The sequence below is a fragment of the Malus domestica genome, chromosome 17, assembly GCF_042453785.1.
Source record: "Malus domestica chromosome 17, GDT2T_hap1".
Taxonomy (NCBI): Eukaryota; Viridiplantae; Streptophyta; class Magnoliopsida; order Rosales; family Rosaceae; genus Malus; species Malus domestica.
The window spans coordinates 27,055,579-27,070,303 of record NC_091677.1 but is presented as its reverse complement, the minus strand read 5'-3'; the positions used below and the strand labels follow the sequence as shown (position 1 = coordinate 27,070,303).

The 14,725-nt window shown below is 38.4% G+C and overlaps 4 protein-coding genes across 5 annotated transcripts; 2 read left to right on the top strand and 2 right to left on the bottom strand.

The window, feature by feature from the left end:
• Positions 1-315: 315 nt before the first annotated feature.
• LOC103403346 (uncharacterized) lies at positions 316-1,623 on the bottom strand. The gene is made up of 3 exons (XM_008342157.1): positions 1,105-1,623; positions 939-1,001; positions 316-843 (listed from the first exon to the last, which is right to left on the bottom strand). Exons 1-3 carry the CDS (start codon positions 1,621-1,623, stop codon positions 316-318), a joined length of 1,110 nt encoding a protein of 369 aa, XP_008340379.1.
• A 5,465-nt stretch (positions 1,624-7,088) lies between these two features.
• Positions 7,089-8,388, top strand: LOC103403128 (F-box/LRR-repeat protein 3). The gene is made up of 2 exons (XM_029096850.1): positions 7,089-8,279; positions 8,377-8,388. The coding sequence occupies exons 1-2, from the start codon at positions 7,089-7,091 to the stop codon at positions 8,386-8,388; spliced, it is 1,203 nt and encodes a 400-aa protein (XP_028952683.1).
• Positions 8,389-8,420: 32 nt separating this feature from the next.
• On the top strand, positions 8,421-8,837 carry LOC139193440 (F-box protein SKIP2-like). Its single transcript, XM_070816463.1, has one exon. It carries the CDS (start codon positions 8,421-8,423, stop codon positions 8,835-8,837), a length of 417 nt encoding a protein of 138 aa, XP_070672564.1.
• Positions 8,838-8,978: 141 nt separating this feature from the next.
• On the bottom strand, positions 8,979-14,157 carry LOC103403129 (uncharacterized). Of its 2 annotated transcripts, none has more exons than XM_008341952.4 (5): positions 12,934-14,157; positions 12,085-12,170; positions 11,627-11,738; positions 10,189-10,241; positions 8,979-9,469 (listed from the first exon to the last, which is right to left on the bottom strand). In XM_008341952.4, exons 1-5 carry the CDS (start codon positions 13,907-13,909, stop codon positions 9,290-9,292), a joined length of 1,407 nt encoding a protein of 468 aa, XP_008340174.1. In that variant the 5' UTR covers positions 13,910-14,157; the 3' UTR covers positions 8,979-9,289. The 2 variants fall into 2 exon arrangements, with proteins under 2 accessions (XP_008340174.1, XP_008340175.1); XM_008341953.4 differs by having other exon boundaries at positions 12,085-12,167; positions 12,934-14,022.
• Positions 14,158-14,725: the final 568 nt, after the last annotated feature.

Sequence of the window (14,725 nt, the reverse complement as noted above, 5' to 3'; positions counted from 1 at the left end):
TTTGAAGGTAGCAAAAGCTTCTGATTTCTCTATCAAAAAATAAACCCAGGTTTTTCTACTATAATCATCAATAAAGGTGATTAAATACCTTTTGTTGCTGTTCAAGGTTGGGTTGATCGAACCACAGATGTCAGCATGCACCAACTGTAGAACTTTGGAAGCCCTTCATATGCTTTCTTTTTGGAATGGATCTCGATGATGTCGTCCTACCAAACAGCCTTCACATACTTGCTGAATGGCTTTGAACTGGGGTAACCCTTCCACCATATTCTTTTGTTGAAGTACTTTGAGTCCATTCCAACTCAGGTGCCCATATCAACGGTGCCAAAGAGTGGCCTGATCTGTGGTTAGAGAGGAGAAGCACTTTTTCTCACTTGGTGGTGAGCAGTGAGCAACCATGATAAACATTCTATTAGGAGTCATTTTAGTTTCAATGATGAGCCCATTCTCAGGGTGAAATATCTTACATTTGTCTCGTTGAATGAGCACAGTGAACCCTTTTTCTTGCAACTGCCCAATACTTAATAGATTGTTCTTCAGTTCGAGTACAAAGAAAACTCCCATGATCACATGAACTATCCCTTTTACCTCCACTCGAACTGTGCCTTTGCCTTGAACAATAAGACTCGAGTCATTTCCCATCTTTATTGATTCCTTGAAACTGCTATCAAGATCAACAAAAATGTCTCTCTTGCCGCTCATATGGTTGCTACACCCAGAGTTAAGAAACCAGATGTGTTCAGTTCCAGCTTTTTTGAAATCGACATGCGCCATCAACAACATCTCATCTTTTGTTTCTGCATAGTTTGTCTTTGAATCCCATGCTTTCTTTGGGCATTCCCACTGAAAGTGTCCCAACTCATGATAGTTGTAACATTCTAGGGTTGATTTATCAAACCCAGATCTGCCCCTTCCTCTTCTTCTTCCACGATAGTTACTGCGACCTCCACCTCGTCCTCCTTGTTGAGTCCCAGATGTGACTTACAGCGCTTGTTCCTCCACTACAACATGGCGACTAATCCGTTGTTCATGCACCAACAAACTGCTTTGAAGCTCATCAATGGACAAAGCATCTAGATCATTTAATTCCTCAATTGATCATACAACATAGTCATATTTTGGAACCATAGACCTTAAGATGTTCTCTATGATCACCGCATCCTCCATGTGCTCTTTGTGAATCCTCATCTTGTTGGCAATGACGAGAGTTCGTCCAAAATAGTCATTGTTAGATTCTCCAACCTTCATGTGCAGCACTTCAAACTCCTTTCGAAGAGCCTGCAATTGAGCACGTTTGACACGTGCTGTTCCTTGATATTTCTGCTTCAAGGAATCCCAGATGTCCTTCGCAGTGTCCTTCTTCAATATGGTCTCTAAGATCAAACGATCGATGGCTTGAAACAAATAGTTTTTGCACTTCAAGTCTTTCAGCTTTTGATCATCAATCACCTTCTTATGTGCATCACTTGAGTCAACTCCCTCTACTGATGCAGTGACTCTCGTTTCCACCAGGTTCCAATACTCTTTGGAACATAGAAAGTTTTCCATTAGTATACTCCAGTGATCGTAGTGTCCATCAAATCGCGGAATCGCAGGTTGTACAAAGCTGCCTTCAGACGTCATATCTTTGTTCCTCCACACTACTTCCTGTGTAGCAAGTTTTGATCAAGCCTCGTGGTGGGGCTCTGATACCAGATGTTGGAACTCAGAGAAAATGGCAGAAAGCTTTTGTACGTGTATAGTCTGATAACACTAGAAACCTGAGAGAATGTCCTTGTTTATTGAATGAAACTTGTGGCTGTTAAATAGCCTTACAATGCAATGAAATCGGAAATAACAACCCACGATTTACATGGCCTAAGATCGTGGTGCATGACTAAGTCAGAAACAGAAAGATAAGTTTGTCCCTCAAGAATAAGAGAGATTATTTGCACGGCTAGAAACTGAACCCTAGAAATAAGGAACCCTAACCCTAACGGCTAGGAGACTTCAAATACTTTAACAAAACACACAAAGATAACTGTTATCAGCATTTTAAAATAGTCTCGTCTTTTGGTATATACACTAGAGTGAGTTTTGCTTGGCTCGGGAGGGAATATGTGTGAACTCCCATCAAAATAAAACTTTATGATTTCATGTGCTTCAAAATAAATCTTTGAGTCAATAACACAAAGATTTAGTTGAAGCCCCTAAATGAATTGTCAAAAAGTGGCGGTAGAGTCCTTGTAATGGAATGTAAAACTATACATATTGGTATAAAATGTTACATGTAGGCAACAACATCCAAGTTCATAATTTAATGTTGTCCTGTTATCCATATTTTATAAATAAATTACATCCACATATATTTCACGACATGGACAACACGAGAGGTCAAAACAATAAAATTAAAAGTCAAGCAACCTACCTAAGAGGAGATCATGCATATGGTATACAATTTCTCAATGCTTTACAACTAGAAATTATAGTTCTCCTACTACCAATTAAAAAAATATAAGTTAACAACACAACCCTTAGTTGATCAAAATCAACTATTTTGAATTGAAACTTACAAGAGATCATGGTTGAAATGGGTGGGAGATAGAGAGAATGAGACAACAATACGTGATATAGATGAAATGGAAAGAGGCATCAATTCATGATTTTCAACAACATGGGCATTCTGTCGGTTAAAATTTCAAAAATAATATATTAATTTTCCATTTTAATCGGGTCTATATTTATAAGCCAAAATACCACGAGTAATATTAGGGAGACCAAATTTTTTTAAACCAAATTTGCAAACTAAATGATATGGTTGTAAATGATTGGATTATTAATTAATTGTTGATTATCATGCTTGTTTCTTATTGGTGACACATCATTTGGTTTGCAATTTGGTCTCCCTAACATTGCTCAAATACCACATAAGGGAAAATAGAAAGAAGGAAACAAAGTGAACCCAATAAGAAAAAGATAAATTGAAGTGCAAACCTGGGAAAAAAAAAAAAAAAAAAAAAAAAGAGAGAGAAAAGAGAAAAGTGGAAATTGGCGCTATGGTTAAGAGACCAGAACGAAGAAAAGATGAAGGTGTGTTGGGGACTTTTAGGTTAAGGTAGACTCAGGCTTTGAGAACGTTCTCTTGTCTCCCTCAGTTTAGTTTTGTACCAAGTCCCGGAATATCTCGAAAGGATTAGCACGTCTTAGGAAATATCTCAGTTGGATTAATGACTCAAAGATAGCATGGTTAAACAAATAATGACTTGCTCAAGTGAGGCATGATTGGAAGCTAAAAGTTTATCGGTTTAGCATGAGATAGAGAGTTGGCATGGTTGCATGGTTTTCTTGTTTGAATAATCTAGGCTTCCTAGGGTGGTAACAAGGTTTCTGATGGCTAGTATCCTGAGAGGAAGGTTATGGAAAACACTAAGGTTGCAGGGGTGATGCTTTCTGGGATTTGTGGCTGTTTGCACTAAGGGAGAGATTTTCCTAGCTTGGTGCAATACAATCCTCCTAACTTTCTAAGCTTTTCTCTCTAGGTTGAGTTCTTGGATCTCCTTTAATGGTTTCTAACCTTCCTTTTGTAGGATAATGACCCATGTTCTAGTATTCCCAAGAAATCTCTAACATTGGCTTGGTCTTCTTCTTCTTTCTCCTGGTCTCACTATGGCTTTTCTTCTTGGTATAAGATAGATATATATCGTTGGTCTCGTAAAGCCTACGTTGAACTTTCTTCCGAGTCGTTGCTTTTCTGGGTCAACTTCCACATGTGTTATTTCTGGTAATGCGTCTCCTGGCTTTCAAGCGTTGATCTTCAGAGTGAGCTAGGAAATGAAAGTCAACTTCTCTCTTCATTAAAATGTCTACTTTGCTAGGCTTTCATGTGAAATTAAGGCTAGGATTTGGTTCCTTCCTAACTAGATTGGTTGGCTTGCTAAGGAAAGAAAGAAACTAGGCTGGTTTTCTCTCAAACTTGCCCATGTGGATTACAAAGGTTATTGGCTTAGATCTTTGGGCTTCTAAGCAACCCAAAGTCTTCCATAATCTTGACTCCACGTAGGCCTATTGAACTTCCATAACGATCCACACCACAATTCACTTGGCAATCCCCAAACATGTGACATGGGCTTATTTTAGCATGAATAGTGATTTAAAGTGATAAGGCTTGGCTTGACGTATATGCATGGATTTCCGTAGGCATAGCGTGATTTCTATCTGGTTTAATAACTGTAGCGTGGCATGATTATAAGTACTCATTTTTCTCGATTCTATTCCTCTGCATGTGTTTAGGCTTGGTTTGGGGTCTTTTATACAATTGGGTCTTGAGACTTGGTTGGGCTTGCATGTGACATTTTGGGGTGTCAACAGAGTGCAAAGTTTACCATTATCGTCTTCGACCAACAAGAATGAGTTTGGAGAGTGTTTCAGAACGTTCAAGAGTGCAACGCCCTTAACTGCTTTCTCATTCTACAGAGAGAGTGTGGTTGAAAAAGAGAGACAAAGCGACAGATTGAAGCAAAGTGACTGAATGAGTTTAGTTGGTATTTTTCTTTTCTTTTTTCTCACGCCAAACGACCCTTAGAAAAATATTGGGCTTAAAAAAACTTGGGCTGTCTGCGAGAAATTATTTTCTCGTTGAATCCTTATTCAACCTCATTAAAATATTTCTCACTATATTTTTGAATAAAACATCGCCGTATTTGACACATTTGGGAAATACAGCAGGAGTGCCATAGTGGGACTCATTTTCTTGCTAAAAATTTTATTCAGCAAGAAAAGTAATAATTTCCTAGCTAATATTTTGGCGAGAAGAAAAAATAATTCCCACTAAACCTAGAGTAAGATGAAAAAAATTTCCACATTAGCATGGAGATCAAAGTGAGCTCACTTTTTGCTAGAACTCAAAATTTTCCTCGCCAAAGGAATTCTACAGAGAGAAAGATAAGTTTCACACTAAAATGTTTCTAGGTAAATGACCGATTTGTTGTAGTGGGTAGAGATCTTAACGTACGGTCTCTCGTTGGAAATACGCTAAGCAAGGTGGTGTTAGGTCGAGGAAGGACTCAAAACTCGAGAACATAAATCTTAAAGACGAGACTCAGCATTCTAGTGTAAGGATTTCTGACCAGAGACAGAGTTGAAACCTTAACTTAAACGAGGATTTTTCAGCATAGGACTTGATACTCAATATCTAAAATTAAAAATCTAAATCTCATAGCTACTGTTTAGATTAGATTAGAGTATCGTTCAAATAAAAAAGGGTCAACTATATTTCAATAATTTTCAAAATTTTGTGCCTCTGGCATATTTTCTTTAGGTTGAATCCTGTTCTGTAGATACTTCAATTGTAAACATATTTGGGGTTTTAAGTCAATCAGATAGGTATTTTTAAGGAGTGAAATATCACACCCCTTGCTATTCAAGATACTCTAAATCAAATTAGTACTACGACCTATTGCATTGGCGAATACATTCTCGATGAGCACGAAAACTGGATATGCTAAAAGAGGAACGATATTGTATCACATTATCTCGATGTGAGATATGGTCAGTAAATGTACTAGAAATAGTGTGTTGCTTTTTCTTTTATGGTTTGTGTTGCCTTTCGTGAATACATGCTGTGTGGGTATAGAATTTGTTTTTTTAAATTTTATACAATGGTATATTTATTCTAAGGGGTGATGAATAAATTGGTAATGAACTCGACATTCATGAGATTCGATACTAAGACGTCTTACTTATTGGTGAAGAACTGTTGGTTTCCTTCTTCCTTCCTCCATTACTCTGCAACTATGAGATTACGTTCTCAGTGATTTCATGCTTTAAATTTAATTGGAAATCGAGCTCATTAGCTTTGAAAACACTAACAAAATCGATTACAACACTCAAGAATCTACGTTGGATTCTTTCTCTCAATTCTGTTATAAAGAGAGCATGAGTAGTGTGTGAAAATAGCCGTTACTAGGCATCACACCTCATCAACATATGGACTACATCGTTGTGGTAAAGGTGGTAATGTTAGAGGAATCATTACTGCAGGGCATAGAGAGGAAAGTCATAAGCGTCTATATCGTAAAATTGATTTTCGATGAGAGCGGTACCAAATCGAGGTAAAATCTGAATACTAGATATGACCTCAAATAATAGGAGTCAAGGTCGGCCAATGAGACGATGGGGGATAAACTTCATCGTCGAGAGAGAAACAGCCCGGATCACCAGCTAAAGCCCCTAAGACCATCTCTAACCCTTGGCCTAAAACCTAAAATTTTTAGCCCATAAAATTTAGGTTTTAACCAAGAAACAATTTTTCTACTCAAATCCTTCTGGCCTAAAATTTTAGCTCTAAATTATTAAAAAATGAATTTAAACTAATTTTTTTTCTTAAAGTAACTTTTTTTTTAAATAAAAAATTATGTAGACTATCTTAATTTAATTTATGAACATTTTCACCTAAAAATATTTAGATTCTAACAAATACTGAAAAATCACTAACCAACACCATGAAACTCGTTAAACACTATGAAAAAATATGAAACAAATAAAAGATTTTTTTAATTACTTTAGCCATTAGATTTAAATTTGGACTATTAATTTTTTTTTACTGTTGAATTTCATCAAATTAGATCTTAACCGTTGGATTCAATGAATTTATAAATATAAAACTAAATAAAATATACATATATGGTAGGCCAACCCCACTAATGCTGAGCTAAATTTGACTTTCATTTGAGTTTTAGGTTTTAGGCCACATTTTAGCCTTAGGTTGGGTTGAGTTTTAAAAGGAAATAGAAGTGGAAATTTGAGTTTTAGCCCAAAATTGAAGAAGGCTTAAATGACCGCTCAATGATAAAGGAGGTAGAAGGTAGGAGTGTAGAGACTGCGAGGAGATTTGCCTAGAAGCTAGTCACCAAAATTTTCAAAATTTGAAACCAAAATTTCTACTTTAGAGAGCGTGACCATATTTGAAATATCATATATATGATATCATAAGTTCTTTTTATTTATTTATTTAAGTGAACTTCTTCTTAAAGCTAAAGCCCGCAACACCCACCTCCTCATATCCACTTCTATCGCTTCAGCTTTCTTCCAAACCTTGGGGAAGAACAGCAATGGCAGAGAAATCTGCAGATTTGCCAGAAGAATGCTGGGAATTGATACTTAAACAGCTACTGCTAGACCTAGACCCAGACCACCCCTCTCCCTTCAATTCACTCTCTCTCGTCAGCAAGCAGTTCCTCTCCTTCACCAATCGCCTTCTATCCACTCTCAAACTCAAACGCTCCGATCCAGCACTCCAATCCCTCCTCCCTCGTCTTCTCCGACGGTTCCCTCGTCTCAAACACATCGACCTCGCCAAATTCCATGGCGACATGAACCCAATTCTCCATCAAATTGCGCTCTCTGGGTTGAACCTAGAATCCCTCAACGTTTCCGATCAGGCGACTTTACCCGCGGTTGGTTTAAGATCGTTGGGTTCGAAATTGGAGAATTTGAAGAGTTTGAACTGCTCCAAAATCCGATGTTTTGGGGATTCTGATCTGAATTTGATTGCAGATTCTTTTCCATGCCTTGAAGAGCTTGACATCGGCTGCCCTGATGATGAATATGGTTTTTCCCCAATTGGGATTTCGGATTCCACCCCTATCTCGAGGCCGATATCCGATTCGGGCATTTTATCGCTGTCGAAGAAGCTCAAGAGCCTGAGAAAGATCCACCTTTCTGGTAATAGCTTCATCACTGATAAATCGCTTGTGTGCTTGTCCACCAACTGTTTGTTTTTATGCCAAATTGTGTTGAACTTTTGTCACTTCATAACACTGAATGGCATATCTAAGCTCCTCTGTGACTGTCGCCAATTGAATTATATTTCGGCTAGGAGCCTTTCCCTTGATGTACCACCCCAAGTACCATTCATAAGCTGGAAAGCCTTGTTGGCTATTGATCTTTCGGGTTGGATGATTTCGGATGAATTTCTGGATGCGGTTGCAGAAGCACATTTGCCTCTAAAGCAGCTCATTCTTTCTGGATGTACAAACTATAGTTTTGCTGGAATTCGGGTTTTGTTGAGTGAGTACCAGTCCCTTGAGTACTTAGATCTTGAGTCGGCACATTTTCTCAGAGACAAGGACATGGCCGAGCTATCCCTGTTCCTCCATAGTATCAGATATATTAACCTTAATTATTGCAGTAAGGTGACCGATATCACCTTCTACATCCTCATAACAAGCTGTCTGGTTTTGGATACAATGGAAATGGCAGGAACAGGTATTGGGGACGGAGACATTGAGACGGATTGTAAGGCAAACAATCAAATGAAATCGCTGAACTTGGCTCAAAATAGCTCGATAGACGATGCCTTTTTGACAAGTTTCGCATATATTTTCCCCAATTTGGAAGTGCTTGATTTGAGCGGCTGTAAGGGAGTATCAGAAGAAGGCATTATGGAAGTACTAAAGAGATGCTCTGAGATCAGGGAATTGAAGATAGATGGTAGAGTGAGGAAGAATCTTTGTTTACTCCTTGAGTTTCAACTTCCGAAGTTGACGGTATTGAAATGGATGCGTTCGGGAATCGATGATGAGGCACTGGCTATGATTGGGAAAAGATGTCCCAGCCTACAGAGATTGAACTTGGCGGGCAGCGGGAGTTTGACATCAGAAGGGGTGAAGGGAGTCGTGAAGAACTGCAAAAGGCTGAGGGAGATAAATTTGTGGCATTGTAAAAATGTCAGTGCTGATATTGTTTCGTGGATGGTTTTCTCTTCGTCGCTGAAGAAAATAGTTCCGCCTCCTGGTTATGTTCATACCGAAAGCCAAAGGAACTTTTTCTTGCTTCATGGGTGCCTTGTTTGTGAGTGAGGCAAACGAACCACACATGATTTATGGTACTTCTCCTGCAAATAAGAGTCAAAATATTGTATTTGTGCAATATTAGAGTCTGTTTTACGGATGGTTTCCGCTTCGGAACTATAATATTCAACCAATTTGCATCCGAACCAATCGAGAATGAATTCAGATCTTTCAATATGCTTAATATGGTGAAACTTGATACATTTATCCCCTAATTTGCAATCCAATTACAAAAATTCCATCCTGTCGGCGAAAAAAGAAACGACCAGAAATCGAATGCAGAAGGAAGTCCGAAACTTGGAAGAGAAACAGCAAACAAAAACGAAACGTAGAGATAGAATAGAACTGAAACCAGCACGGGCCTCCAATTTCGCTCTTCTTCCCTGCAAAACTGGAAGAAGTAATGGTTGACCGGGCACGAACCAAAATGCTGAAGAAACGGAGAAACAGTGTCGACTGGTCTAATTCTTGTTATTTTCCTTGTACCGGAGACCAAGTTTAGAAAGAAACTCTGGCTTGTCCCGGAGACCAAGTTTAGAGAGCACAAGGCAGTAAGAATCCCAGTCAGTTCTTCGAAGATACTTCAATAACCTCTTCCTCTGCTGCACCATCGCTTGAAGACCCTTCAGAGAATGCTTGTCCTACATAAAACAAATATGCAAAGATTTTACATCGAGTAATAAAACAACTTGGCACACATTCGGTATCCTAAAATCCAACACCAGCATATGGTTTTTTACTTTTTTGGTCACAAGGAAAACCCTGACGACTCATTCCTTTATTGGGTACAAGGCAGTAATGCATATCTCACAACCCATATCTATCGACAGTAGTTTTTACTCCAGTGAGGTTTAAAGGGAGTACTTAAGGCTAACAATAACTACGATAACAGCTATAAGAGTAATGGGAGGGTGGCAAGTATGTACCAGCATGTATGTCGGTGTCTGAGCATTAGATATGTATTTAAAAAATGTCTAGTACTCACCTCTGTATTTACAAGAGTGCGGAATTTGGTAAACAGAATCATGAAAAACTTATGAGTGTAAACCCAAACACACCAGCACCTAGATAGTTGCACACTACTGTCAAAATCTGTTTTCAAGGTCAACTTTGGGAGTAAAAGCTAGGAATAGATACATTGCGTTGATCCACCCAACATGCCGACCATTAACTTTATCTCTAATTACTTTGGACTATTAAAACTCCACAAATTATCTCAAACCCAAGTCAAAGTTGTAGCATGTAAATTGTACACTAGACACAGAAAAGAGTCAAATTGCCTCAAATATTAGCATGATGATAAATTTATGAAATATAAACGTGAAAGCATAAAACAGAAGATTATTGGTTCCACAGAGACCTTTTTGTGTAAAACTGAAGATAGATGCTTGATCTTTGTTGTCAATTGTGCCACTGCAGAGCAACCAAGAAAACAAAACATTAGTTAACCTTCAAATCAAGTGTCAGAAGGGATAAACCTGCTATGTATGTACTAATTTCAGCACAGTTAAACCCTTTATTTTTCCCCAGCAAAAGGGGTGTGGGGTTGAAGATTTTTTCTCTTCAACTCAGTTCTTGGTCATAAACCATTTTAACTCGTTTAACAGCTAAAATAATAAATCCCGGTTTCAACTTGTTCCTTTTCTCCCCTTTTTTGATAAACAAGACAACTTTTTTTTCACATAAAAGTGTCTACTGTTTCTGTCTCTTTGTATACACAAGGAAGCCGTCCGCCAAAGGAAACCTTTCACTGAGCCAGATATAACTAACTGAACCACATAGAAGTAGAGGAAAGTAGACGACAACTCTGAAGCCGAGTATAGCAGAAAGTGGTGAACTGATTCCTAGCATTTTTTCAGCTACAAAGTATTTACCCAAAATGACCTCTTGAAATTTTCAAAGGTGAGGACTCTACCCCACACCAAGCAAAGAACCACTCTGGCAGTATTCAAGCTCAACAAACAGCCCTCGATGAAGAGGATGCATGACAACCAATGTTATTTTTGTAGAATATACGAACGTAAAACACCCTTATTGAAACCCACAGACGATCTAAGTACATATCCAAAACTCTTGAACCTTCACTACATGAATATCCAAAAACATAAAACATTTCTTCCTATTTGTCTGTTTAATTACTTTAGTTAGCTCCATTGATGATGGAAAGGCGCCTAGAATTTTTTATTGTTCTGATGTTTATTTACCAAAAGCAAAAGTGAAGGGGGCTATCACCCGTTAAAATAATAAGAGGACGCAACCCTGCGATGCAAACCAGTGTCAACATCTTTGTGCATAGTGTAACCTTTCTCACCTTTGTCTTCTCTATGAATAGTATAATGTGATGGCAAAGAATAAATATTTATTTTTTGGATGAATCTAGGGTATCCCCCGCATGTAGGCGAGGACTAATCCCTCGAGCCAGGTCGGACCCCATTTGGGGGGGAAGCTCTCCCAATGTTGGCTTCTCCATTCACAAGGTTTGAACTCGAGACCTTGTTTAAGGGGAACAAGCTCCTTACCACTTGAACCACCAAGCATTGGTAAAGAATAAATATTATAACAACAACAACAACAGATAACAAAAATGTTATGGATGAAAGGAGATTGAAATATTGTTTGCAAGTAAATTGAAAAACCCAAAAGAAAAAAGGAATTAAATTTCTGGACAATTCAAAAATTAGCTTGAATGTATGTGCCAATGATAAAGATAGAACACTTGGCATGATGGACAAGAAAATCAGAAAAAATCATTATTCTGCAAATAAAAGGTGTAATGAACCCAAAACTAAAACCGATACCTTGAACTCGAGCAGAACCACAATCTGACTCTGACATTTTAAACTCATCTCTAACTTTGGCAAGCTCAAGTTTCAGTTTTTCTGCAGAAGACATGTTATCTGGATGGAAATACTGCATAAACATTTTATTAATATATTAGGCACCAAACTATTGATCAAAATTAACAAAATTTGCAATGTAGAATTATTTCGTGTGAGAATCACAACAATTCAAGCATCTATTAAGTGAAAACCAAAATTTTTCTGAGCTTTCAAACAGATAGCATACAACATGAACCAAATAAGACCTCAAGTGATGACAGGCAGTCGTGCATACTATGTGTTGTTATGAAGGCTGATTAATATTGAGGACAACATCATAGCACGTGGTGGAGTAAGGACAATTGAGTATTTGAATTACGTGAATCTTGTGCAAATTCTTAACTGACGTGTAAAGTTAACAGAAAAGCTATACTTGCCTTTTCAACCAAATTTTCCTTTGGAGGTTGCAGCATAAAGTTTGGAGTTCGACCTATATGTGACAAGACATCAATTCTCTGGACTGCTGCAACAACAGAATCAATCAGTAAATTGCAAGATACTCATCCAATAAAATCAATCGCGCAACACAATTTGAAATTTTGTTGTAGCTTTAGCTGTAAATTAAAAATTTAAAACATACAAACCAACAAACTGAAATTTGTTAATTCACTTTTTTACTTTACATTGTGATAATCCAGCACTTCTATTTGGAAAGCAAACAGAAGATAGAACTTGAGCCAATTCCTGTACCAAGTCCTCGTTTTCAAATTTTAATCAAACTAGGAAGGAAAGCAAATTAGTTTCAGTTGGGGAAGATCACTATATTTGAAGCACATATAACTTACTCCAAACATGGAAAAATTTCACGCGTAGTATGAAAGCAAGCTTAAACCTATGAATTCTGTAAACAAACGAAACAAATAGTACGCAAACAACACATTACTGAAAAATTCAAGTTTATCCCAAATTGTCAGAAACAGAGCACCAGACTAGACTCTACCTTGTCATAAAGCCTGGAGCCATTACAGTCATAACAAACTTTGGAACTAAATCCAAATATAATTTAAAAGGTTCTTGTTCAATAATTAGCGATACAGAATTGTGGCACCTATCTAGCAAGTAGCACAAAAGTTTTTCCAGAAAATGGCTTGTTAAGCTGGAATCTGTTAAATTTCATCCCATTCCATCAGTACAACATCTCAGCAAACAAACTGTTTATTTCAAGAAGTGAACTTTTCAAATAACACAAGACAATATAGAAATCCAGCACAAAACTGCTCACTTACTCGATGATTTCTTTGCCTTTTCCTGGTCCGTCATCTGCAACTTCACCAAGCTTTCCCTTAAATCCCGGAATGTAAGGTTGCCAATGGCGGCCTGAGTCTCCTTCTCTTCCATCTCCCTCAACTTCATCAGCCTCTCATTTAACTCCTCCAATGAAAACCAGTTTTGCCCCTTCTCGTCCGGCCTCAACTTCCTCAACTTCTCCCCCAACTCTGCATAACTGTACATCTTCACGAAATTCGTCTTCATTTCAATCGAGCCATCTTCTGCATTTTTCTCCTTTCTTAACTCCTTACCGAAAATCGACGATGGCAAAGGAGTGCCAGTCCCACCGATCACATTCGGCTGGTTCGGCTCCAGGCGCAAACTCTCTGTATACCGCGACAATGACAAAGGGTCCTTTCTATCATTTTGCACACTGGGATTCTTTATCTTCCTCAAACTCTCTCGAATCGTATCGAAAGAGAGCTTCCGGTCACTATTGGCATTGCCGCCCTCAGCCTTGCCAAGCACATTTCTCTTGTAGAGCTCTTGAAAAGAGATATGCTGTGGAAAACCTGGAGCCGTAGAAGAATGTTGCGAAGCCGCAGGGCCTGATTCGGTGGGGTCCGGCACGGAGGTTCGGCGCCGGTACTCGGAGAGGTTTTTGCGGATTTCTTCCAAGGAAGCAACTTTGGAGGTCCTGGAGGGAGAAGGGTTTGGATATGAGGGGTTTTGAGGAGTGGGTCTTCTCTGTTCCGGCGGCGGCGGCGGCGGTTGTTGCTGCTGTTGATGTTGCCTGAGGCTGGCTTTGACGTCGCTGAAATAGGAAGAGAGAGAGGAAGAGTGAGATTGGGGATTTGGGTCGGTGGGTTCCTTCGGGTCAGATGGGTCCTTTGGGTCAGATGGGTCGGAGGAGGAGGAGGATTTGGTGCAGAACAGGTGGGTAAGAGATGGGTTCGTGAGGTTTCGGTGCCTGGATCTCAGTTGGAGAGCCATTGTTAGCCGAAATGGATGATGGCCTAGGTTTTAGAATTTGAGGAAGACGAAGATGGAGACGAAGAAAACTACAGGGTTTAGAAGGGTACTTGGGTTTAGGAACCGGTTTTTTGTCGAGGTCGGACCGGGTTTGGCTATGTGGCAGTTTTGAGACTTCCAAAACCAAGTGTCATTAACTCAAATTTGGAGGACCAATTACAATCATTTACTTAATACGATGATTATCTAACGGTTAAATATGATATTTTATCTATTTGGCTGCAAATCTGATCGTTAAATAGTAAATGTATAAAGTAAATACAAGTATCTTAGTCCAATATCAACTTTTAATGGGTCAAATGTTGATTATGTAGCGGTGATTTTCAAACTGATTGGATCAAAAACAACGTTTACTCTTTATTTCAAAATTTTAGAATCAAAGTGGATCATTTTTTTCAACTTTAAAATTTTTGAGAATGTTTGAAATCTAAATAATCTTCAATGGTATCTTGAATATCATTCAAAATGATGCGTAGACTTTCGATGGTCACTCTTGCTCGGGTGTTTGCAACACCATCTTTTTTACTTAGATGCCTTTCTTGACAATTTTGTTTGTGGTAAATTTACGAACTTCTTTCAATTTTTTACTTAGATGCCTTTCTTGGCAATTTTGTTTGTGGTAAATTTACGGACTTCTTTCAATTTCTGATCGAGATTGACGCGGCATTCGTGGTTAGATGATGGGATTTTCCTTCTTTTAATATCAGCGGTGCTGCTTGGTAGGATTTTTGATGTCTGCTGGGGAAATCGATTCGGTTTGATAGGAAAATACTATTG

Coding starts and splice junctions, on each gene's coding strand:
- LOC103403128 (XM_029096850.1), top strand. CDS start 7,089: ATGGCAGAGAAATCTGCAGATTTGCCAGAAGAATGCTGGGAATTGATA.
- LOC103403346 (XM_008342157.1), bottom strand. CDS start 1,623: ATGACGTCTGAAGGCAGCTTTGTACAACCTGCGATTCCGCGATTTGAT. Junction 1,002..1,104: donor TTCCAAAATATGACTATGTT/GTATGATCAATT, acceptor GCCATGTTGTAG/TGGAGGAACAAGCGCTGTAA. Junction 844..938: donor AGGACGAGGTGGAGGTCGCA/GTAACTATCGTG, acceptor GGACACTTTCAG/TGGGAATGCCCAAAGAAAGC.
- LOC103403129 (XM_008341952.4), bottom strand. CDS start 13,909: ATGGCTCTCCAACTGAGATCCAGGCACCGAAACCTCACGAACCCATCT. Junction 12,171..12,933: donor AAAGGCAAAGAAATCATCGA/GTAAGTGAGCAG, acceptor CTGTTGTTGCAG/CAGTCCAGAGAATTGATGTC. Junction 9,470..10,188: donor CTTCAGTTTTACACAAAAAG/GTCTCTGTGGAA, acceptor TGTTTTATGTAG/GACAAGCATTCTCTGAAGGG.
- LOC139193440 (XM_070816463.1), top strand. CDS start 8,421: ATGGAAGTACTAAAGAGATGCTCTGAGATCAGGGAATTGAAGATAGAT.